The sequence below is a fragment of the Macaca fascicularis genome, chromosome 18 (assembly GCF_037993035.2).
Source record: "Macaca fascicularis isolate 582-1 chromosome 18, T2T-MFA8v1.1".
Lineage (NCBI taxonomy): Eukaryota > Metazoa > Chordata > Mammalia > Primates > Cercopithecidae > Macaca > Macaca fascicularis.
This window is the reverse complement of record NC_088392.1, coordinates 68,925,253-68,951,768: the sequence shown is the minus strand read 5'-3', so window position 1 is coordinate 68,951,768 and position 26,516 is coordinate 68,925,253. Positions and strand designations below refer to the sequence as shown.

Genomic DNA, 26,516 nt, shown 5'->3' with positions numbered 1-26,516 from the left:
GAGCTTTTCAACAGCTCTGTGAGATAGGTATTATACATCGGAGCCTATCACCACTCCGAATCTTAATCTCCCGGGATGACCGCAGACCGGCGGCCCAGGACCACTGCTCCAGCCGTTTCCCCAGGTAATCCACCTGCCTTGGGTTACCTTTCCGCGCGGCCCAGTTAGCCGCAACCAGCCGCCATTTACCCGCTTTCCCCAAACCAGGAAAATCACAGAAACGCAGGTGCGCGGCCAGTCTCTTCCACGCCTGGGAGCGCAGAGCTTACAGACCTAGGCCGCCCAAGTCCCCTCACCCCAAGGGCTACCCAAGAACCCCGACTAGGCTGTTTGGCTGACTGAGGCGCCCAACGCCCACCCGAACTCAATCGCCAGGGAAATTCCCCACTACCAGCTCGCCCGCCCGGTGTTCACAGGCCGCTCTAGCCGGGGTCAGAGAGACGGCAGTCTCGTTGCTCCCGGCTTGACGTCATCGGCAAGCGCCGCAGCGCAGTGGCGGGCACGCGCAGCCGAGAAGATGTCTCCGACGCCGCCGCTCTTCAGTTTGCCCGAAGCGCGGACGCGGTTTACGGTAAGCTGTAGGCGGGAGGGTGCAGGCCTGACCCGGCGCTATGCTTTGCCCCCTTCTCCCTGAAATTACTCGAATTTTGCCCTGGGGTAAAGCGAGACAGAGGTGTGCCCGCCTCAGCGTCCGCTCCGGGCCCCGTTGTAGGTTGAGGGGTAGGGAAAGACGCGCTACCCGCCTCTTCTTTGCGGGCTGGGCTGTCAGCCTCCGCCCACCCGCCAGCGGGTCCCCGGACTCCGCGTGCTGGGCGCGTCGGCTCCCCGCTTGGAGTGCCCACCTGCAGACTACTTCTGGTCGGGTCTATCCCCTCAGCTCGTTTAGTGGGGCAGGTGTCTCGAGAAGGGGAAGGGGAGCTGCTGAAGGGGGAGGGTGGGAGTGGTTTCAGTCCAAAGACCTGGCTCCCGCCCCAGCCTTCCGAGCTGCCAAGTGCTTGTTCCCGCCGTCTCTTCACCACCCTTTAACCCACCGTGTCTCCTCCTAAGAGATCAATGAGGAGATCCTAAGCGGGAAAACGCAGATAGAGCACCTTGGGAAGGGTAACTAGATGCTATTTTATTCTTGCTCAATGTGGAAGGGTGGTTTTGAGCATTTGGTAAACCCTTGACAGCGCACTTTCTCATTTAACTATTAGAGTAACACTGTGAAGCAGGCTACGTTGATTATTCCTGGTACATGAGATAGAAGCTGACATCCCCAAAAAACTTGTGACTTCACTCGTTTTTCTGACTTTAGACACTCTATTCTTTTTATGTTGCTCGTCACGGCAACGTAAGTATGAAGAACACTTTTAAGTTACCTGACTCTATTAGTCTCTAGCATTTGCACCAACATTTCAAGGCATTCGACTACTCAGGTATTCAGCTGTGGTTAGGTAGTTATAGGGATGCCAGGATGAAAATTCTGTGAAAGAAAAATTCATCCTTTGTAGTAAGTAGTAGTTTTCTTGTTTATGTGTGTGTATATATATATGTATATACACACACACTTTTTTTAATGGATTATATTTTGTGTATGTCATCATAATCGTTTTCCTTGTGTGCATTTTGCTGCAATCTCTGGTGCTTTGAAAGCCTGGTAAGAGTAACTGTTAGGACTATCCAAGATCATATTAGCGGCCGGGCGCGGTGGCTCACGCCTGTAAATCCAGTACTTTGGGAGGCGGAGGCGGGCAGATCACCTGAGGTCAGGAGTTCAAGGTCAGCCTGGGCAACATGGCGAAACCCTGTCTCTACTAAAAGTACAAAAATTAGCCAGGCGTGGTGGTGGGCGCCTGTAATCCCATCTACTTGGGAGGCTGAGGCCGGAGAATCGCTTGAACCCAGACAGCGGAGGTTGCAGTGAGCCAAGATCATGCCAGTGCACAATACCTGGGCAACAGAGGGAGACTCCATCTCAAAAAAACAAACAAAAAAATTCGTACTAGCCCTGAAAAGGACCATTAAATTGGAGATCATCTAGTTCAGTGTTTCTCAAGCTTCTTGTGAAATGCAGATTCTGGCTCAGTAAGTCTGCCTGAGATTCTGCATTTCTACCAGCTTCCTAGATGATGCCACTACAGCTGCTGCTGGTAGTAAAAATCTACAACAACCCTCTTATTTAACTGGTGATGAAAATGAAGCACAAAGAGATAAAGGGACAGGCCCCAAATTACTCAGCCTGTTAGTGGCAGAGCAAGGAATGGACACGTTTTGGATAAATGTAATTCCTGTGAGGTAATAAGATGACTTTCTAAGTGTATGTGAGTGTTCATAGAATGAATGCCTTTTGCAGTATTTTTGTCTTTAAGTTATGATTCCTTTAAGACAATCTGCAGATTGTCAGCATGGTTTTATTGAGTGCTGCATATCGGGGACTGAACAAGATTCCTAGAGGAGGCAAGACTTGACCTGGGTGTGGAAGAATGGGTAGAATTTGGATGAGCAGGTAGGAAGAGCAACATGAATGTGTGAATACACTAGAATGAGTTTGATAGAAAATGATGAAGAATGACTAGATTTTAGTGCAAAGTATGTGTTAGGGAGTATTGGGAATTAAGGTTGGGTAAATTGAGTGGGATAACATTATCAAGGACCTTGAGGAAGCTATGAAGCTTCAAAACTAAAACGTGCAAATAAGGAGCCATTTAGAGATTTTTTTTTTTTTAACACAATAGTGTCATGAATATGATATTTAAAGAGATAGTAGGAGGGAAAACCTAGAATGAAAAAGCCCAGCAAGGAAGCTCTTGCCAAATTTAAAGTGATGAGTATCCATATCATTAAGTAGCGTTGGAATAAGGATTACTGAGAGAATGACTGATAGGTAATTTTTCCCAGGTATAAGCTTTTTTTAGTTAGAAAGATACACTATCAATGAATGATATATTTTTCAGCAAATAATAAGCAGAATCTTTACAAGTATTTGCCATTTTAATTTTTTTAGAAGTCTACCAGAGAGGCCTTGAACAACAAAAACATCAAGCCATTGTTAAGTACCTTCAGCCAGGTACCTGGCAGGTAAGGCATTGATATCTATGAAAACTACTTGCCTGAATCTTTATACATACTCTGAGCTGTTTGAAAAATGAGGATGTCTTTTGTTTTTAATAGTGAAAATGAAAAAAAATGTACCCTTGACCAAGCTTTCAGAGGTGTTCTAGAAGAAGAAATTGTAAGTATGTTTTTCCATTGTTAAAATTTTGCTGAAAAATTAATAAACGATGTTATTTAAAAATTGCTTTTTTTCTTTTTTTTTTTTTTTGAGACGGAGTCTCGCTCTGCCGCCCAGGCTGGAGTGCAGTGGCCGGATCTCAGCTCACTGCAAGCTCCGCCTCCCGGGTTCACGCCATTCTCCTGCCTCAGCCTCCCGAGTAGTTGGGACTACAGGCGCCCGCCACCGCGCCTGGCTAGTTTTTTTGTATTTTTTAGTAGAGACGGGGTTTCACCGTGTTAGCCAGGATGGTCTCGATCTCCTGACCTCGTGATCCGCCCGTCTCGGCCTCCCAAAGTGCTGGGATTACAGGCTTGAGCCACCGCGCCCGGCCGCTTTTTTTCTTAGAATGGATATTTAAACATCTTTTTTTAGAGTAAGCTTTCTGCTTTGTAAAAGTTGACTTGACAGTATACGAGTTCTGTAAGGATTTTGATAGCACAGGTACATTCTCAGGGTTTGGTTTAATAAATGACAAGAGCCCTGTCCAACTGAGATAAGAAAAATTGACATGCGGTCTTAGGAAGAACTAGAGGTGAAGGTGGGCTCTCTCACTTTCCCATGTAAACAGTGACACATCCTGTAGTGGCATGAAAGGTCTAGTCCAAGAATATTTAGCTTAGGAGCTGGGATTCCATTCCTTCATTTTCCTCTGGCATCCTCCTCATCAGTAAACTTATGTAAATAAGGGCTCTCCAACTTCACGAGAGAAGTCTAACCATGAAAAATCTGAATTTATTTGCCAATAATGGGGCACCTTATGAGAGGAAAAGTTTCAACAGTTTATTCTTGGTCAAGCAAAGGTTGAGTCCCCAAAAGCTATATTCCCTTCTATTGGCCATAATACAGTGTCCCTTTCTCTCAGACAATTCTGATTCAAAAATGATTCTTTCCTTTACTTCCATTGAAAGGCATTGGGCAAGTTATTTTCCTTTTCTGTGCTTCAGTTTCTTTTGAAAGAGGGGAAATACCGTTCTTTCAGTGTTATTGTATATGAAACAGCACTTAATGAACGCTCAGTAAATGCTGGTTATTATAATTTTATAAAACCTAAGCACTGCCTTCCTTCTATTAAAACCACCCCTCAGACACATGGGTGTATTAGTAGTTAATTCCCCTAGCCCTGCCTTTGCCCTGTGCTACCGGCTGAGTTATGGCTTCAGCACTTCTGTCCTTGATTAGCTTATAGCCTTCATCTTACCAATATAACCATTTTCCTGAGACCATTGGATTTTGAATGAGTCACCTACCTGTTACTTGACATACTTCTACAACTACTGATTCTATATGTTACTGTTAAATTTTTGTAACTTCATATTAGAAGATATTTTCTATAAGAAATGTAGTATTCCGTATTTGTGATAGTCAATATAATATCAGAGTACATGTGTTTACTGTTACCAAGTTTAGTCTGAACTCTTGCCCCTAAATTAAATTGTTTCTCCTCTGTTGGTAGATAAATCATTCATCATGTGAAAACGTTTTAGCTATTATTTCTCTTGCTATTGGGGGAGTAACTGAAGGTAAGTATGGTTCTGTTTTGTTTTGTTTAAAGTAGTCTTGGACATGACATGCTTTATTTAAAACGTCTTCTCCCCATACTTCTCCACATCTGATTTTGTTTATTCTTCAAGTTCTACCTGACTCCCAGCTTTGCCAAGAAGTCCCAATTGAATTAGTTCACTCTTATTTCTCATCTCTATTATGCAGTGCACATTTTGGCACTTGCTTTGTCCTCCAGTTGTTTTGTTCATTCAGTAAATCTTTATTGAGCATCTACTATGTGCCTGGTACTGAGCTAGGACCTGGAGATTCAGTGGTGAATAAAACATATTCCCCTGCTTATGTGGAGCTAATGGAAGAAACAGGTGTATGCATACCTTACTTTGGTGTGAGTACTATGGTCGAAGTGGGAATGAAGTGTAGTTAGAGGGAATAGAGCCAACATGTCTCTCTAAACTTCAGTCTAAAGGAATCAGGAGAGATTTTAGAAAAGAACATGAGAACTAGAATGTGAAGTATGAAGAATTTGTCAGACATACTAAGAAGGGAGTAGCTAGATAATTGTGTAGAGCAGGAGGAGGAGAGGACAATGAGAATGATGAGGAAAGAAGCTGGTTAGGTCCATTTATAAAGGGCATTAGGTGCCATACTAAAGAGCAGCTGCAGATGAATGATTCCATTTGAAGTGACTGCTGGCAGGAAAACTGGGCAGGGGCCTGTTAAAATGGCTGTATGCGATAGCTTTAGAAGACTGGGTAAACAGTGCACATAGTACACAGTGCCTGACACATAATGGGAGCTCATTAAATACTTGCAGAAAGAAGAAATTAAAAATTAATTTATCAGCATTCTTCTTTAACCATTTGGTTAAAATACTCATTTGATTAATTCAAATAATGTATATGAAAACTCCTTTTTAATCTGTAAAGCATTATTCACATTATGTGTTATTTTGATGCTTCTATTAAAAACTGGCACACACCTCCCAGTATAGGGGCAAACTATTTTGTGAACTTAAGTTCATAAATTCACGTTGTTAAACTTTTATACAAGTTGCCTAATCATTCATTCATTCATTAGGCATTGTTAGATAAGTTCCACAATGTAATGTTCCTGTCTAGTTTCTGTCAATTTTCAGTGTGTCCTTAGTTCATTGATTAACTTTATACATTACTCTTGTACAGCTGGTGATGTTTTTAATGAAGAAGTTGTACAAAGTCTAGTCTATACTTGGAACTTTTGAGAAGGATAAGGACTTAAGAGCTTAAACTGTAAAGGTATAAATGCATTTTTATTTTAGGGAGAATTTTTGTTTTTGAGACAGATTATAATTGTTTGCTTATGTGACATGTTTTTAAATTATCCATAAATATATTTTGTTAAATTCAATTTGGCCGATATTTATTGAGCTTCTGTTTGGTGTGAGACACTACTGGTTAAAGCGTATGAAAATGCCTAACCTTAAAAAGCTCATAGTCTACATTCAAAGGTCACTGGTTAGGATGTGCCAAATGCTACAGTGTATTTATGTAGAGTGTGTTTCAAAAGCATAGATGAAGTAGCCTGCTTCAAGATACCAGAGTTATTTAGATGAGCAGACATTCACTCTATGCTTAGAAAGATGGAGTTGAAATTTACCATGTGGTAAAAAGGAGGAAGAGTATTTACACAGAAAACAACATTGTAAACAAAACCATGGAAGGATGAACATGTCATGGTGTTTGGGAGCTGCGGAGTGGGAACTAGGGAGGGATGTCTGTGGCCCAGGTAAGGGTAGAGAGAGATTGGTGTGGAAGCTGGGACACAGGTTGTGAAAGCTCTTGGGGGAATCACACTGTAACCCAGTGGTTCCCAGACTTGCTGGCTCATCAGAACCACCAGTGAATCTATTTTTAGATGAGATTCCCAAACCTTGCTTAGTTCTACTGACTCAGAATTTTGGTAGTAGAATCTAGAAAAAGTTCTCTAATTATTTAATGTGAGTTAACTTATTCCAGGCTGTACTGCAGCTAAGGGCAGAGAGTATGCTTCTCAAATCTCTTGGATGTGCAGGGTATATAATATTGAATCTAAGTATTGTTCGGGACTTTCGAGGTCACCTAGTCCCGTCTCATCTCTGGCCTAGACCGCTTCCCTGCTGTAACATCCCTGATGGGTGGTCATTCAGCCTCTGCTGAATCATGCTCATTAGTGGAGCTCACTGTTTGAGTCCTGTTAGACAAGTGTGGTTATTGGTGTGTTCCCTTGTATTGAGTTGAAATCTGCTGTTTTATTCCACCACTGCTTTTCGACAATATCCCTCACATCACATTCCAGATATGATCTTACTAGTGCAGAGTACAGCTGGAAAGATTTCTTCCTTTTTCTAGATATAGTGTATTAATGCACTGTTTTGGACTTAGATCACCCTAGATATTTTTCCCCATATACCATGCCTAAGTAACTACTTTTCTTAAACATTTATGAGTGTTAGTAAGTACCCATTGCCTTAAAATAGAAGGAAGGATGAGTAGGGATATAAAAGTATTTCTAGGTAGTCTGAATAGACTAAATAGACCTTTTCTTAAGAATATCTTAATTTTGTTGTTCTTTAAACAGTAACTTTCTACTTTTCCATTCTTTCCCCTGAAACAATACTGTTATTTTAAATGTTAAATCATAGTTAATATCAAACCTTGTTATTTTTTGAAGATAATCTTTTCAAATCACAAAGACAATTTAGCAACACTACAAAACATTTGGAAATGAGAAAAAGGGAAAACAGTACTCATAATTCCTCTACTTTTAAAAACCATTCATCTGGTATAATGGTTTTAGTTTCTATAGTCTTTTAAGAATTTTTTTATTGTCATAATCATATGTACATACAATTTTGAATCCTGCCTTTTTCACTTAGCATTATATCCTAAGCATTTTTCCAAGTTATTATAGTCGTTATAACCATCGTTTTTAATTGGCTGCATTATATTCTTTTGAATAGCTTAGTGGTGAAGAAAACAGACTGTGGAGCCAGACTGCCTGGGTTCGTATCCCAGCTCTGCCACTTACTGGCTCTGTGATCTTGGGCAAGTTATTTAACCTCTCTGTGTCTCAATTTTCCCATTCTATAAAATGCAAATAATGATATGCTCTACTTCATAGGGTTATAAGGATTAAATGTGTTAGTATATGTAAAGTACTTAGTGTGCCTGACATATAGTAAATGCTCTAGATCTTGTCAAGAATTATTGTCATCATTACTGAGTGCACATATCAAAAATTACTTAAATATGTCCTGTTTGGGGACTTGTAGGCTGCTTCCACTTCTTGTCCTTTTAAAACTTTGTTATGAGTAACAAAGTGTACCTTTTAAGATATTCTTCAGTATTATTTTTCATAGGCTGTTTTACTCTAATGTTTTTTTAAACTTTTAAACTGGCTTGTGCTCCACTTGAAGGTATTTGTACCGCATCTACACCTTTTGTATTGTTGGGAGATGTTTTGGATTGTCTTCCTTTGGATCAGTGTGACACAATATTCACTTTTGTGGAAAAAAATGTTGCTACTTGGAAATCAGTAAGTGCCTTAGTTTCTTTTCCTGCTAACTTTGTATTTCTGTAGATTCAGAGTTCTGAGGGTAGATTTAAAAAAAGAAATTATTTGTAGTATTGCTGATCGCCAACAAGTTTGTGCCTATGAAAAAATTATATACTGCTCTCTTGGGAGAGCCAAGTAAAAACCATGTGTGGAGAAAAACTTGAAATACAAAATTTGATTTAATTTGAGTAATAAAAACTAACTTGAAAATTCACACTTTCACATGTTAAAAACAGTGTCATGTTTTCTTATCTTATATCTGAAAATATTTTCATTTCATTGAAAATGTTATTTACTTTAAAAAAGTGTAAGTGGCATAGTAGATTCTCAGTGCATGTTAGTGTTCTTTAATATTTTACTTCCTGCAACTTATTGAAGAATGTGTAACAAGTTCAGAAGAAGAGTGATAATTTGCATCTTAATTTCAGAATACATTCTATTCTGCTGGGAAAAATTACTTACTACGTATGTGCAATGGTAAGTAATTGAGTGATTAAATGATAGCTTTTTAAAATGTAAATATGCCCAGAAAAACATGTGGTTGAATTAAATACCAGTGATAACATTTTAAAAATAGATTAGGTGTTTGTATTTTTAACTAACAATCTGATTTATTAGAACTCATTCACTTTAAGCTGTTTTTGTTCTGGGCATAAACTTAATGAAAGTCAGAAACATGTAGTAAAGTTTGTCTTTTTCATGTCATGTTGAACTTGTTTTGTTCCTAATTTCTAGTACTTTTTTGTGGCAGTGGTTTCTGCCCCCATTTTAAGAACTACTGCTTTAGGAAAATATTCTTGACAAACTGGTTTAGAAACTTTTAGGTATGGTTGTAATAAACATAGAATTATCTTTTCTGTGTAACGTTCATTTTCATATATCATTAGATCTCCTAAGAAGATTGTCTAAATCCCAGAATACAGTCTTCTGTGGACGGATTCAGCTCTTTTTGGCCAGGCTTTTCCCACTGTCTGAGAAATCAGGTAAGCTTTTATGCATTAAAAGAGTTTTCTGCAGGAAAATCTTTTCCAGTTTTTAATAGATTAAAATCTGTCATGATAATGAGAAAAATGGTTCTAAAAAGTTGAAAGACATCATAGAAATTGTCACTTTATTTTCTTTTACTTATAAATAGTTATAGCAGTCCTAGTATATAATACAGGTAATCTTGAAACAAAGTCATGGATTCTTTTAAGTTCAAAGCTTATTAACGTACAGTTGAATCATACTGAAACATGTAGATGTAAACCGTCACATCTATATTTCGTAATGTATGCCTATTTTTGTGTTTCCATTTTCTCAGTCACGACTACTTAGCTATATAGACTTCCTTTCATTTCTCTTTTTTAACAGATTTTTATTGTGAAATATAATGCTTATATAGAAAAGTACATAAAGCAAATAATAATGAAACAAATACTGTATAACCACTCTGTAGCTCCTGAAATGGGACATTGCTTATTCTCCAGAGCCTTCCCCCTCCCCAGTCGGTTCAGATATGCGAGATTTTAATATCTCATTGCTTCAGTTCTCTTTTTCTTAATGCTGGGCTAATATACCACCTATTTTATATGTTGTGAGGATTAAATGAATTAAAACACGTGAAGAGCTTACAGTAGTGCCTGAGTATGGTTAGTATACACATATGTCTTTCCTAGCTCTGGTCTCTGAGAGGGCCGCAGAAGTAGTGATACTCCAGTAGCAATGAGCACATCTTCTCAAATGTAGATCATGAGGTCAGGAGATCGAGACCATCCTGGCTAACCCGGTGAAACCCTGTCTCTACTAAAAAATAAAAAAACTAGCCAGGCGAGGTGGCGGGCGCCTGTAGTCCCAGCTACTTGGGAGGCTGAGGCAGGAGAATGGCGTAAACCCGGGAGGCGGAGCTTGCAGTGAGCTGAGATCCAGCCACTGCACTCCAGCCTGGGCGACAGAGCGAGACTCCGTCTCAGGAAAGAAAGAAAAAAAAAAATCACTATGGTAGCTATAGCCTCATGAAATGTATTTCTTAGATAACAGGACTTGAAAGTTGAAATAACCCTTTGATTCATTGGCTACAAAATGGATGATGTATTAGCAGGCATGAAAACAACATTAATTTCCTTGTGCATCTCCATCAAAGCTCTTGGGTGACCAGGTGCATTGTGAATAAGCAATAACATTGTGAAAGGAGATCTTTTTTTTTCTGAGCAGTAAGTCTCAACAGTGGCCTTAAAATGTTCAGTAAACCATGCTATAAACAGATGTGCTGTCATCAGGGTTTGTCTTTATGGATGGAGCCCAAGGCAGAGTAGATTTAGCATAATTCTCAGGAGCCCCAGGATTTTCAGAATGGTAAATGAACATTGGCTTCAACTTAAAGTCACCAGCTGCGTTAGCCCTTAACAAGAAAGTCAGCCTGTTCCTTGAAGGCAGGCAGTGACTTCTCTCTAGCTATGAAAGTCCTGGACGGCATCTTCCAATATCAGAATGTTTCATCTGCATTGAAAAATCTGTTAAGTGTAGACGCCTTCATCAATGTTCTTAGCTAGATCTTCTGATAACTTACTGCAGCTTCTCCATTGGTAGTTGCTGCTTCACCTTGTACTGTTATGTTACAGAGAGGGCTTTTTTCTTTAAACCTCTTAAACCAATTTCTGCTAGCTTCATACTTTTCTTCTGTGGTCCTCACCTCTCAGCCTTCACAGAATTGAAGAGAGTTAAAGCTTTTCTCTGTCTAGTTTGCTTGTCTATCCAGACCACTTAGCCTTTCTCTGTATCAGCAGTAAGGCTGTTTTGATTTCTTATCATTCATATGTTCACTGGAGTAGCACTTTTAACTTCCCTCAAGAACTTTATCTTTGCATTCACAACTTGGCTGTTAAGCACAAGAGAAATTTCAGCCTGTCTTGGCTTTTGATATGCTTTAATTACTAAGCTTAATCATTTCTAGGTTTTTATTTAAAGTGAGAGATGTGAGACTCTTCCCTTTACTTGACACTTAGAGTCCATTGTAGGATTCTTAGTTGGCCTAAATTCAATATTGTCTTGTCTCAGGGAATAAGGAGACCCAAGGGGAGAGAGAGAGTCATGGGAACAGTTGGTCAGTGAAGCAGTCAGAACACACACAGCATTTATTGATTAAATTTGCCGTCTTACCAGCTTGGGCAACATGGCGAAAACCCATCTCTACTAAAAATACGAAAAAATTTAGCCAAGCATGGTGGTGCTTGCCTGTAGTCCCAGCTACTCTGGAGGCTGAAGTGGGAGGATCATCTGAGCTTGGGAAGCTGAGCCTGCAGTGAGCCATGATCATGCCACTGCACTGCAGCCTGGGTGACAGGAGTGAGTCGCTGTCCAAAAAAGAAGGAAAAAAGTTTACTGTCTTAGATGGGTGCAGTTTGTGGCAAAAAACAAATCTGTGGCAAAAAACAATGACAATGCTAACCTCAAAGATCACTGATCACAGATCATCGTAACAGATATGATAATAATGAAAAAGTTTGAAATATTGTGAGAATTACCAAAATGTGACAGAGGAAGTGAGCATATGCTGTTGGAAAAATGGTGCTGATAGACTTGCATGGTACAGGGTTGCCATTCAATTTATTTAAAAAACAAGAAACTGTGAAGAGCAACAAAACAAGGTATGCCCATACTCCAAAGGTACTTTTAAGAAATGAAGTTTTGAAAGGATTTGAAAATCAAGTGTGTTCATTTTGACTGCTCTTTAATTATGGATTTAGCATTTTGTAGTTTTGATTATGACACAAGTTACATTCGTACGTAAGTTTAGGTGTCACTGGACTTGCTTTGAATCTTCTTTGGTTTTTTTTTTTACTAGGTCTTAACTTACAGAGTCAGTTTAATCTGGAAAATGTCACTGTTTTCAATACCAATGAGCAGGAAAGCACCCTGGGTCAGAAGGTGAGGCTGATTTGAAACCTTCTCAGATAACGTATTTGCAGGTTTGTTATTAAGATAACTTATGTGGGGCCAGGCACAGTGGCTCACACTTGTAATCCCAGCACTTTGGGAGGCTGAGATGGGCAGATCACTTGAGCATAAGAGTTCAAGACCAGCCTGGGCAACATGGCAAATCCCCATTTCTACAAAAGAAGTACAATTAGCAGAGCATACCTGAGAGGCTGAGGTGGGAGAATCACCTGAGCCCAGGGAGGTCAAGCTGCAGTGAGCCTTGATCATGCCACTATACTCCAGCCTGGGTGGCAGAGGGAGGCCCTGCCTCAAAAAAAAAAAAAAAAAAAAAAAAAAAATCATATAAACGAGCCTATAAGTCATCAAAAATTTAAAAACTTTTGACTTTATTTCCAACTTACAGAAATAATGTTTTGTATGTAAAAAATTCAAGCAGTGTTTAAAATAGACTGTACAGTTATTCTGTAATCCAAGGTAGACTATGGTAGATTGTGGCATAGCTTTCTATTAAAGTGGATTAACGAAGTAGCTGTACTTTCTGTTTTGATAGTGTTAATCATAAGGTAGATTATAGAATAGATGTACTTTCTGTTTTAAACGTTGGGTTATTTTTTGCAGAATATGTATTTTTTCTATAAATTTTTATTATTTCTGTAACCACTCATAGCATTCTGTGTCTCACCATACCAGGACTTTTTGGGTATATGTACAAACATGTTGTTTTTCTCCAAAATGAGGTCATTCATACTATTCTGAAATTCACTTTCTTCCTTTAAGATTTAGATTTATCTTCATTTTTAAATGGCCCTTGGTAAATGGATATATCAGAGTGGATATATCACATTTCTCTGCCTGTGGGCATTTAGATTATGTCTGATAGTGAAAAAAAAAGTTAGTGTCCAGGTAGTGTATAATATTGCATCAGTCTGCATCATCTACATCAATTATGCAATTGTCTTTTTAGGATAAATTCCAGTAAGTAAAATTACTGGGTTAAAATATATGCATATTTCATATTTCAATAGCTATTTCCTGGTTACTTCTCGAAGAGGTTATACCAATTTATACAGCCACCAGTGGCACATGGAGAATGCCTTCCCTTTTTCCCCACAGCCTCACCCCAACAGTGTGAATTATCAATTTTTTAAAAATATTGGCTTAATTGATGTATATATTTGAAAAATAAGTCTTCTTAGTTTTAATTACATTTTGTTGATCATTATTGGTGTTAAGGAACTTCTTATATGTTGATTGGGATTTATTTTTCTTCTGTGAATTACCTATTCATGCTATTTGCTCATTTTATTGTTGAACTGTCTTTGTGCGTTTCCAAAACATTTAGGCCTTTATTCCCAGAGGGAATCTATTGATTATGTTTAGAAATGCAAATTTGAAACTTTCTACTGTCTTCATGATTGTGTTATATCATTGTCATACTGCTCTTGAGTTCTTCTGTCCGTCAGGTAAAATTCTGATTGCCTTACAGATTAACTATAGGTCTAGATAGTTAGTGACTAGACTTCTCTAACTGGGGGTTGCCTAGGAATGTGTAGCTGACCTATTATTCTAGTATTTATCTCCTGTCTGATGACTGCTTCATGACAGGCTATACATTTTTTTTCAATGTAGCACACTGAAGATAGAGAAGAAGGAATGGATGTAGAAGAAGGTGAAATGGGAGATGAGGAAGCTCCAACAACGTGGTGAGTTTTCAGAGCTTAAGCTTTTTGACTTACAGAGGTAATCTCTTAATTTATTGAGTATCCTCTCTGGGGTGAAGATATAGGCAAGGAGGAAAGAAATTATAAGAAATTTCTTTCATTTGTAATTTTCATGCATATTACTTAAAATAATAAATCCTAAATCACTAACGGGCTTTATCCGCTGGTTTCTATGTTAAGTACAGACAGTTCATTGTTTATATAGCCTACCCTATGCATCATCCCAGCATTTGAAAAGCCAACCACAGGCAGCCGTGGGAGCTCCTCCCCTTAATCCCTTCTATTAAACTTGTGGACCCAGTGCCTGTGTGTATTGGGCCAACTTTGAATGAAATAGGCAGGTTAAGAAACCTTTCCACCTTCTCTCCCCTTGCTCTTAAAACTGTTTCTTATCTCCTCCTCTATAGCCCTGTGCTTTCTTTCCAGAAGCAATCCTCAGTGGCATAGATAGGTTCTAGAAACTGCAACATTAAGTGAAACGATGTATAATGAAACCAATTTTCCCATAGGCTAATAAACAAAAGTTAGGTTCCTATGGCCTATTTCTAGTCACAAAAACAATCACCAATCTCCTAGATAAAGATGAAAATGCTTCTGTTATTAAACATTGAATAAATGTGAGCTATACATGCATTTGAGAAAGATTAATAAAAACAAGTAAGATAATTATTTGCCTAGTTATTCCAGTTTAAGGTTGCGGGTGGCCAGAGCCTGTCACAGCAACTCAGAGCGCAGGGCGGGAACCAACCCTGTACAGGACGCCATCCGCTCATGGTGTGTATACCCACACACCCACACTCACTCATCCTGGAACCATTTAGACATGCCAGTTATTTTCATGTACACCTCTTTGGAATGGAGGAGGGAATCTGACTACCTAGAGAAAACCCACAGAGACATAGGGAGAATTTACAAACTTCACATAGACCATGGCCCCAGCCAGGAATCCATTTTTTTCCCCTCATCAACGTTACAATAAAACAATATTGAAGGAAACATCATTATTTGAAGACCTGCCATAATTTCTTCCTAGCGTTGGCTTAGAAGCAATAAGCAAGAGAAAAGAGAAGGTATTAAGGAAAATTTTCCTTCACTGGCACTCTTCCAGGTGTCTGAGATGATGAGAGTCATTAGTTATAATTGAAAGAATTTCCATTACTGTTTAGAAGATCAAGATGGGATTCCTGTATCTGCCCTGTGTTTCTGGCATCCCAGATTTCAAATTCAAACACATCTCCAGAAGAAACATTAGAAGTGGTGTGGCTCCAAGCTTAACTCCAATACTTCCTAGTCATGTTTCAACATCTTTAAAATGTAGTAGTGCCACCTACACTCTACAGTTAAGAGGATTAAATAAGACGATGATCAGAAATAGTCTATTAAGGCACTAATTGTTTATATGTAGTGGTAAGTGTAAAGCACTTAGAATATTGTCTATTCAGTGTCTAGTAGCTATTATTTGTTATCGTTATTTTTTTTTTAGAGACATATTTATTCATTAGGCATGGATGGAATAGGCTTTAGGGTCTGGCCTGAGCAACATCAGGGCTCTGGGGCAAGTTAGTAGGCTACAAGATAATGAGTCACCTGAAGTGTAAATGGCCCCAAAGACACCGACCAATGCAGTTTTGTCTAATTAGATTTTGCCTAAGACTGTATAGACAGTTCATCCCTATTGGTTATGTTTGTAAATCCCTTAAATAAGACTTAACACTCAGCTGCCTGTCTCTGTCACAGTCACTTATGTTGAATAGAGGGAGAAAATATATGAGGAATTACTTTGTAAACAGCAGATGGTCTTAGGCACTGTAATTTACAAAACGGAGCACGTTACCCATGTACCTACAATATGAAGTCCATTCAGATTTGGCTGAAATACACCAGTAAACATTTTGTTAAGAAATTTCAATGTGTAACATCCTATAAAATAGCTCAGCATTTTAAAAACTTTATCAAATTTTCCAGAGTATTTTGGTTAAAATAGTTACAAGACATTCTATTTTACATAGTAACTGGGTCTCTGATTTGTTATTATTTGCAAATACAATAAATGGTTACATTTGCTTTGTGTGGATAAACAGAAAATTCAGAAGTTTCTGTAGAGTGGTGAAGGTGGAAGGCAAATTGCAAGTGGGCTGAAGAGTGAATGGGAAGGTAATGAAGTGGTGACATGGAGTATAGACAACTCTTTGAAGAATTTTATTCAGCTGTGAAGGAAAAGAGCAAGGGACAGCATCTAGGAGAGGGGACTTTAAGTTTTAAAAAATATATTAATGCCTCAACTATAAAAACTGCCTAACAGTAATATTTAACACAACTTCAAAATTTATTCTGTGAGACGCCTCAGATACCCACCAAGCCAATTAAAGATAAAAGGGAAGAGATCAAAAGCCTTTACAGGTAGGAGATGGTAATTAGTAACTTGGAATAACATTATTGGTATCAAACATTAAATTAGATGTGAAGTTCTTATCAATTGAGACAAAAGGGACATATAATGGTTGCGTGATTCTCATTCTCTGTTAGAACTAGCCCCATTTTTAAGAGACAAACTTTCCTGGTACTACATTTCAAGAGGTATTATATTCAATCTTACATGTTGTAACTGAGTAACATTTTGTTAGTGTGTGTGTGTGCACAGGCACTTCAAAAACATTCTTTATCAAATGTGGAACTATACAAATATTGGTTCTTGTTCTTTCATGGATGTAAATAATTTATATAGTGCGGTTTCTTTTCTCTATTTAATGTTTTAGGTAATGTTCTTTTTGTGGCTTTTTGTTTTGTTTTGTTTTGTTTTTGGTTTGTTTGTTTTTTGAGACGGAGTCTCGCTCTGTCACCCAGGCTGGAGTACAGTGCCGCAGTCTCAGCTCACTGCAAGCTCTACCTCCTGGGTTCAAGTGATTCTTCTGCCTCAGCCTCCTGAGAAGCTGGGATTACAGGCACGCACTACCACGCCTGGGTAGTTTTTGTATTTTTAGTAGAGATGGGGTTTCATCATATTGATCAGGCTGGTCTCGAACTCCTGACCTCATGATCCGCCCGCCTCAGCCTCCCAAAGTGCTGGGATTACAGGCATGAACCACCACGCCCAGGCTGTGGCTTTTTTTTTAAAAACCCAATTCATAGAAAACCCAGAGGTATAATCTTACTGTTGTAAATCAGTTAAGCTGCTTTAATTATAGAGAGAGGTTAATGTGCAGATCATTGTTTTCCTACTTTCCGAGTTGTTACTAGGGAAAAGTTTAGGAAGAGTGAAAGTAAACCTGCCCATTAGATTCTTTCAGATACTACTAATTCTTGATGAAAGCTTTGGCAAGAACTAGATTTAGATTTTGGTTAGTTAAAAGTTGTCAGTGTTCTTCACTGTTGATTTTCACGTGCCTTACATACTAGCCATTTATCAGATATTAGCTGTTTTAAAAATTAAAAGAATAGGCCGCACAGTGGCTCACGCCTGTAATCCTAGCACTTTGGGAGGCTGAGGTGGGCGGATCACGAAGTCAGGAGCTTGAGACCATCCTGGCTAACACGATGAAACCCTGTCTCTACTAAAAATACAAAAAATCAGCTGGGCGTGGTGGTGGGCACCTGTAGTCCCAGCTACTCAAGAGGCTGAGGCAGGACAATTGCTTGAACCCGGGAGGCAGAGCTTGCAGTGAGCCAAGATCACACCACTGCCCTCTACTCCAGCCTGGGCAACAGCGAGACTCCTTTAAAAACAAAAAAAAAAAATTAAAAGAATATGTATTGACACTGTAGATTTGTGACATATCAAGATTAGAAGTTGAATTAGTAGTGCCATAATAAAGTCACTAGAGAAAGGGCTTATTTTTGTGATGCTAACTTGATATGTACCATATATGTTTATCTCATACTAATGCTTCTTAGGATATATTATTAGTTAGTGACTGTTAACATAGATTCAGATTAACATCGGTTTAAACAACATAAAAGTTGATTTTTTTCCCCCTCATATCGAAGTCTAGAAGCAGGCAGTCCAAGGCTGGTAAGGGAGCGCTGCTCAGTGAGATTGCCTAGACCCTGGTTTCTTCTACCTTCTTCTTCCATCATCTCTTGGTGTTTGCCGTTTTTCCTGTAGTGCAGGGTGGCTCACTCTCACATCTACATTCTAGCCAGCAGGAAGAGGAAAAGGCCAGTGATAAAATATGGCCCAAAAGTTGCACATATGACTTCTGCTCCCAACTGATTGGCCAGAATTTAATCACATGATCATACTAGCAGCAAGATTGGTTGGGAAACATAATCTTTAATTCTGAATAACCATGTGTCCTTCCAAAATTCAGGGGCTCCACCAGTGTAGATAAAGAGAGTCTATTGGGGTCTGTGAGTTCCCTAAAATGATTTGTAAAAGTTTATATAAGTATTTGTGAATGTGTACTTTTCTGATAACTTTCATTAGCTTCTGAAAATGGTTTGTGACCAAAGCTAAGAATAGATATTTGTAAAAGAATTTGAATGATTTATGTAATGTAACATTTATTTTATTAGCTCTATTCCAATTGATTACAACCTGTATCGAAAATTCTGGTCACTTCAGGATTACTTCAGGAACCCCGTGCAATGCTATGAGAAGATTTCATGGAAAACTTTTCTCAAGGTGAGTTGCCAGTGACAGACTGTCAGAAGCCTAGTATTTTATAGCCAGTGATAGAGCTAAAACTTACCCTTGTCTAACATACTTTTCACTATTTTATTCTACCTCTTACATTTTTATACCAATTTCATAACAAGCTAAATTACAAATTAATATTTAAACCACTATTATTGTGAAGTAGTGTGTAAGAATCGGATATTTAAAAGTCATTACAGCCTTGCTTTTTTGGAATATAATGAGTGTTATCAACATAAATTGATGATATTTTGCAGAATATATTCTGTCTTTGTACAAAATTATTTTAGCTGTCTTGTTGAAACAGAAGTCCTCAAGTCATGGCCCTGGGCCAGATCTGACCTACTGCTTGTAAACAAAGGTTTATTGGAATACTACCATGACCTCCACTTACCTGTGGCTGTTTTTGCACTCTAATGGCACAGCTGAGTAGTTGCAACTGAGACTATAAAGGCCACAAAGCCTGAAATAATTACTCTCTGGTCCTTTATGGAAGAAGTTTGCCAATCCTGTTTTAGAAGAATTTTTTATATTTTTCTTGGCTACTTAAAGATCAGTTATCCTTTTTTGTTGTAATCAAAATATAAGATAAGTAGGTAGTTCTCAAAGTAGCGTGGTGTGTGTTATGTTATTTTTAATAGTTTTTGTTTTGTATGCAATTTTTTGTGGGGGCAGCACCATCCAAATTCAGATTAAGTGGTTAGTGAGAAATAATCTGAAATTGTCTTCTAACTGAACAGAATTTGATGGAATTTATTTGCTCAGTCTTTAGCACAAGAAATACATAAGAGTTTCTACAGGTAGTTAAACAATTTCACTGGTAAATTCCTATACACTCTTAAAAGTGTTCCCTTCTCTGTTTGTCCCTTACACAAACTTCTTAAATCATATTTCTTTTTTTTTGGAGACGGAGCCTCCCAGGTTCGAGGGATCCTTTAGCCTCAGTCTCCCGAGTAGCTGGGACTACAGGTGCCCGGCTAATTTTTGTGTTTTTAGTTGAAACAGGGTTTCACCATGTTGGCCAGGCTTGTCTCAAACTCCTGATCTCAAGTTACCTGCCCACCTCAGCCTCCCAAAGTGCTGGGATTACAGGCATGAGCCACCGCAACTGGCCAAGAAATCGCATTTCTTTAGGAGTAGGGAACTTGTTCCTACTTTTACAACAAGTGAAATATCCACAATAGTTTTTACTCCCATAATTTTTATTGTTAGTGTGCCTTACAATATACAATATACATACATGATTGAGAGTAAATTCTAGACATTTTGATGCAGAAAAGCACTAAACAAATTTGGGTAACAATGTCGAATAAAACTAACATTTTTATTTTGCAGTATTCTGAAGAAGTTTTAGCTGTTTTTAAGAGTTATAAATTAGATGATACTCAGGCCTCAAGAAAAAAGATGGAAGAATTGAAAACAGGAGGAGAGCATGTATATTTTGCAAAATTTTTAACAAGTGAAAAGGTATAAGTTTTTCTTTCTCACTAAGCATAATAAGAAATGGTCTTGTTTTATTTCTGTTTAGCTGACAGCCTTTCTAACTTAAATTGAATAGAAATGTTTCCTATTTTTACTTTGGGTTAAAGCTGATTAATGTTACTTTGAAAGTCCCATTTCTTCCTTTCACAAGTAGGACTAATTTGATTTCAAAGGTGAAAGTAATTCTACATTAAGTCTGTTTTGTAGACTAATTTTGGAATAAATGCAGTTTAATTACTTTCATGTCTATATATTTTAAACGTCAAGTTAGGATTTAATTTGTATATGAAAATAATATTTCATAATATTTAGGTACAAGTAAGGGGTTTAAAAGTTCCTTGTTAATCTTATTTATACATTTTAAAAAGTAAATTTTGTTCAAATATAATGCTACAAGATGATGTAAAGTTTCTAGTCAAGATGGCACATTGAGTTTATGTTTCGACTCACTCCCTTTGCTCCAAACACATAGCAATGACGGGTAAAATATAAATGAGAAAACAAAAGAGACAAGGCTGGGCTTCCACAAACAAGATAAATATCTTCATGGACCAGAAATGCCAAGTAGTGAGCAAAACTGCAGCCTGGGCCTGCTGGACTCTCTATCCAAGGCAGGTGGTGGTGTCCAGGAATTTGGCTACAAGTAACAGAGACTAAATGTGCACCATGTGGGACAAGGGGCCAGAGCCAGTTTCGCTTCTTGAAGCCAAGGACTAGGGTGGAACTTTTATCCACTTTTGGAAAGAAACTAAGAAAAAAGATTGCCAGTCTTCTGCCAAGGGCTATGGTTTTATAGGAAGTTGTGAGCCTAGGGATAACAAAGACAGCTTTGTGTCCATCTGCTTGCTCAGTGACCAGATATGTGATATGCTAAGTATACTTATGAAGCAGCTGCTGTAAGAAGTCATCATAAGACTTATTCTAGACTTTTGGACTCAGGGGCCCTGGTAGAAGCAGATGCAGAACTGCTAGAAAGGGAAGGATGTACACAGAGAGGGAGGGGAAAGGAAGTAAACAAACATCCCAAAAGAAAAGGCTCCTGTTCAAAACTCTGATAAATTAAAATTCCAAAATCCATAAATCTAATGCTAAGAAGGATCACCAGCAAAATCAACTCTTGGGATAGACGTATATTTATTCCAGATGAAATATATAGCCTGACCAAGACTTCATATATGTTTTGGATACTCAAAAAGATAATTGATAACTTAATCCATTGAAAAGGAACAAGAAATCATGAAACAGAAGCAGGCTGAAATGAAGTAGGACAGTCAACACAACTAATCAGGAGTCTTGGAAATGGAAAATATAATCATTGAAACCAAAACTCAGCACACAGAATTAAACTATACACTGGACATAGATGAACAAAGAACTAGTGAACTGAAGAAGGTGATGAGAACTTCATCCAGCAAACAGCACAGTTTTTTTGTTTTTGTTTTGTTTTTTTTAAGTGAAGGAGCAGTTAAAAGCCATGGTGAATAGATTGGGAATTTCCAACATCTGTCTAGTAGGATTTCCAAAGAAGAAAATGGAGGGAATGGTAGAGAAACTGGATTGCAAAGAATTGAAGGAAATCTCAAATCCTCAGCTTAAAAGTATGCCACAACTGCCAAGCAGGATAAAGAAAGATAAATCTACTCTTCAGTACCTCATGCCATAACTGTGGGCATTCAGAGAAAACCTAAAAACCACTAAGGGATAAGAAAGACAGATATACTGGGAAGGCACAGCGGTTTGACTGTTAGCAGATTTCTAACAGATATCAACCATTAATACCAGAAGACGGTAGAGAAATACTAAAGTGCTGAAAGAAAAATGGCATTGAATCTAGAATTTTATACCAAGTTAAATATACCCAAGACTGCCGATTGAAGAAAGACATTTTTGTTTAAAGACCAGGATAACTTACCACTCAGTGACCCTCATTTTGAAAAAAACTACTCAAAGATGTTCTTCAGGAGGAAGGAAATTGAACCCATAAGAATGGAGTGGGATACAGAAGGCAACGGTGAGCACAAAAATTAAAAAATATGACAGTAAATTTACTATTGACTATAAACACAAAAAAGTCATGAATGATTTAAAATTTTTTTGATTAAAAAGTTTTATTAACGTGGAACTTAACTAGATGACAGTAATAATATGGAAGGGGAAAGCAGAGATGTTTCGTGAGTAATTTAAAATTATGGCAGTCCTTGTAATCTTCAGGCGTAGGAAAGGAATACTGAATATTCCTTTTCATGTATATTAAAAGGGTAACCACCAAAAGAAAACCAACTTGTTGCTCTCAAAGAGCAGAGATCAAAGGGAGGCAGGGAGGAACCTAGGCTACTTTATAAATCCGGCAAATGGCAGAAAGGGAAGGAAAAAGGAAGAGAAAGGAGGGGAGAAATATGTCAGTAATAACAAGTATAAACTGATTTAATTTACCTAATAAGACTTTATCAGATTGGATTTTTTAAACTCCAGCTATATTTGTTAATTTAAATGAAACAAATATAGAAACCTTTTGGTTGACTAAAGAATTCAAAGGTTTTATTCTACCTTATGTGGAAGAGGAGAGGAAAATCCCAAAGCTCTTCTTGCTTAACAGAGAAACTTCCCAAGGTTATCTACTTTTTAGAATGCAGAGGTGTCAGTTTAATATTATCAGGGTAAAAAAGTTACAAAATAAAACAACCAGTAAGACCTGTATACTTTTAAGACTTACAGGTCCACATTTCTCAGGACATGATAGCTATTTCAAAAATCTGGATGTCTTAATAGATTTTTTTTTTTTTTTTTTTTGAGACGGAGTTTCACTCTGTCGCCCAGGCTGGAGTGCAATGGCGCGGTCTTGGCTCACTGCAACCTCTGCCACCTGGGTTCAAGCGATTCTCCTGCCTCCGCCTCCCGAACAAATAGCATTTCTAAAGACATTTTAATAATGAAAAACAGCAGGATTAAACATTTTCAGAGAAATCTCCACATTGGAATATGGGATTGATGCTTTTATATCATTCTCCATTCACTTTATCACACTTGGCTTTCTAATAGTATCTCTCCCTTTATGAATCTTTGTAAACTTGCTTTCACCAGCAGTTAGAACATGAACTTTCAGGATTAAGCTCTGAAATTTCATTAATTAATACCACGAGGAAGGTAAAACCAGCTTTGAGAAGCTTAAAACTTACCATAGGAATAAGAAAAAGGCACAAAATAGTACCAAAGAGAATGTGAGACATATAATGTTTTGCATCTTCATTTCCCTTTGTTGCCCCTTGAGCAACAACTTTATCTTAAATTTACAGTCCTCCTTGTACATTCTTCATATTTTTTGGTGTATTTTTAGTGTTTACTACTTAATATACAAGTGAAAATATTTGTAATGCGTTACCTATATCATGAAAAATATGCAACATTTTGTAAGCTTTACTGCTGCACTGAAAGAAGCCTTCCAGCATCTCTATACCTTATGTGGTATACTAGGATTCCCAAAAAGGCCTTCACACCTAAATATACGCTAGTTTTGGGCCTGATGTTACTTTCAACTTCTGATATAGATTTGGTAAGTCATGGGAAAGGTCTGGATTTTTCAGGGATACAGGTGCTGTATTCCTTGCCAGTAAGAGCTAGCTAAAGTGAAATCTAAAGCTGTGATTATTTGGAGCATAATTCTATAGCCTATCATTTCACTGATGAATAGGTTTAGAAAAGTGCTTATCATTACAAGGTTAGATCTTTCATCTCTGTAATAGAGCCTGTGACCCCATCCAATGGGAATATTATTATCCAGAAGCATTGTGTTTTGTTACATGAATCTGGTCAGACTTTTCCTCAGGGATAGTCCAGGAATAATACTTGGCAAGTTTGATATAAAGTTTTTTTTTTTGAGACACTTTTTTTTGGCCCACTGCAACTTCTACATCCTGGGTTCAAGCGATTATTGTGCCTCAGCCTCCTGAGTAGCTGGGATTATAGGCACCCGACACCACGCCTTGCCAATTTTTGTATTGTTTAATAGAGACAAGTTTTTTTGCCATGTTGGCCAGGCTGGTCTCGAACTCCCAACCTCAGGTGATCTGCCTGCCTCAGCCTTCGAAAGTGCAGGGATTACAGGCGTGAGCCACTACGCCCAGCCAGATGATATAAACTTTATAGTTGGAGATAGGCCAGTTATGTGGCAACTACAGGTAGGCAGAGGTTCTACAAATAAAATGGGTGTCTTTGTAAATTATCGTATCTTCCTTCCTTAAAGACAGAAGTTTCCCCTAGAAACAAAGTGCCACATTTTTGTGCTACCTAGAGTGTGATTGTAAATACTAATGCCCAACAGTATAGTTCCCTTGTTAGCAGAGCAAAATAATTCAGGGATACTACTTGCTAAATGTAGTGCTGAGATATCTGGGTTGTTTATTTTTTAATGGAGTGGAAAAGTATCTGTTCTTTAAGGTTAGTTCAAGGTCATACTCAGAAATTTTAAGGGAGGATTTTACCTCTAATTGTTCAACTTATACCAAATAAAAGGCACTGGTATTATAGGGATTCCTCCCTCCGTACTATGTAGCATGTAAAAGTAGAACAACATTTCAAAACATTTAAGTACCATGAGTATTACCATGATGGTTAAAGGAATATATTTTTGGATCTTTTAAGTTATCACAGAAAAGAGTATAACAACACTAACTAGATACAGGCTTTAGGGTTACCCAGTCCTTTAGAATAATACGCTTCTCGCTTTCCGTCTGAGACTCAATGACGAGAATGATCAGACGGAATACTCAGTGGCTAGCAGTTACCAGGGTGAGGTTACCCACAGTCATGTACTGTTGACTCTAGTGTGGTCATTAGGCCATTCTTTTTCATGGAGAAAAGAAAATTCACAATTTTGCTTGGTCTTTGCATTGCGTGAAGAGGCCTCTAGTTAGGACTTTTGGTCATTTTTTTAAAAAAAGTTCCTGGCAGTAAGAAACTATCCATACAGTCATTCTGCCTTAAATGTTTTGTAGTTTTTATGTCCATTTGAGAGGTTGAATCTTTATGTAGTAAAGGCTAAGATAGGTCTCCTATAAGATATACTATAGCTTAGCTAGGAGCAAATGAAGGCAGAAGCAAGACCCTGCTGTTAACAAGTGGGCAGGCTAACCACTATCCTACAATTTTTCTTTTAATCTCATTAGTTGTTTTTGGTATGGGAGGCTTTTAGATAGCTCTGGAACAGGGCTGCACAGCAGGAGGTGAGTGGTGGGCAAGCAAGTGAAGCTTCATCTGTATTTACAACTGCTCTCCATCACTCATATTACCACCTGAGCTCCGCTTCCTATCAGATGAGCAGCAGCATTAGATTCCCATAGTAACATGAACCCTATTGTAAACTGATCATGAGAGATCTAGGTTGTGTGCTCCTTATGAGAATCTAATGCCCGATGATCTGTCACTGTCTCTCATCACCCCCAGATGGGACCTTCTAGTTGCAGGAAAGCAAGCCCAGGGCTCCCACTGATTCTACATTATGGTGAGCTGTATATGTATTTCATTATATATTACAATATAATAATAATAGAAATGAAGTGCACAATAAATGTAATGCACTTGAATCATCCTGAAACCATTCCCTCTACCCCATAACCCCTGGTCTGTGGAAAAATTGTCTTCCATGGAACCAGTCCCTGGTGCCAAAAAGGTTGGGGATCACTGCTTTAGAAGTCTTTTGCTGACAGTTGTGTCAGTCTTAGCATATGCTTTCACTCATCCTGTAAAGATAAATACTATAGATAAAACCTTTTCATATGATTGACATTTTTTAATATAAATAAAATTGACTTGTAATGGTCCTCAGGGCGGAAGGCATGAACTACCCTCTGTTCTGACATTTTTGAACTCTGTGGTCCTGACAAATAGAACAGCTTTTTAAATATCATTGAGCATATTAGAAAACTTAAGAGTATACTCGGCCATTGTTATTTTTAGAATAACCTCTGTGTGTGAGTCAAGCCATGGTTATACAAGCAAGATAAGAAAGTAAAGTGATTGATGCTACCAAGTAGCAGCCCTCTAGGAAAGACTAAAGGCAGTTAGGGTGCAGAAGGTGTACTGCCAAAGTAGGCTCTGAATTTGGAGCCTAATCTTGAAGAGAGGCAAAGGCTGTGAAAGACTTAGCAGAGGAGACTAGTTATTTGATAAGATAAAGAGCAGAGAGAGAGTGAGAAGCCGCCCAACCTTCTTATTAGCCAAAGTAATAGAAATTAATACTGACTATAACAGACCATTACAAATTTTAGGTCCTCTAGAAATGAGAACTCTTATTATGTTTACAACAGTGTATAGTCATGATTACACAAAAGCATAACGAAGTCATATTTATAAATGTTAATAGACCTTTGAAAAGAAAATGTTCTCTGATGCGGACAATAATTTTGGACTCCTGGACAGACTCTATAGAGGGCAA

General features: G+C 38.2%; 1 protein-coding gene across 3 annotated transcripts in view; it reads left to right on the top strand.

The window, feature by feature from the left end:
- Positions 1–489: 489 nt before the first annotated feature.
- Positions 490–26,516, top strand: part of THOC1 (THO complex subunit 1) — a 52,496-nt gene continuing 26,469 nt past the window's right edge. The window contains exons 1-12 of one of the 3 annotated variants that reach the window (XR_012427276.1): positions 490–571; positions 2,987–3,060; positions 3,154–3,214; positions 4,710–4,776; positions 8,193–8,311; positions 8,761–8,809; positions 9,220–9,315; positions 12,156–12,238; positions 13,880–13,953; positions 18,484–18,592; positions 19,940–20,071; positions 20,559–22,097. Coding sequence is in view for 1 of the 3 variants with exons in the window: in XM_005587073.4 (XP_005587130.1) it covers positions 518–571; positions 2,987–3,060; positions 3,154–3,214; positions 4,710–4,776; positions 8,193–8,311; positions 8,761–8,809; positions 9,220–9,315; positions 12,156–12,238; positions 13,880–13,953; positions 18,484–18,592; positions 19,940–20,071 (918 nt within the window). In the remaining 2 variants the exon portion in view is untranslated. Of the gene's footprint in view, positions 572–2,986; positions 3,061–3,153; positions 3,215–4,709; positions 4,777–8,192; positions 8,312–8,760; positions 8,810–9,219; positions 9,316–12,155; positions 12,239–13,879; positions 13,954–18,483; positions 18,593–19,939; positions 20,072–20,558; positions 22,098–26,516 lie in introns of those variants that run through there. The other 2 variants (XM_005587073.4, XM_074022749.1) reach the window with 2 other exon arrangements.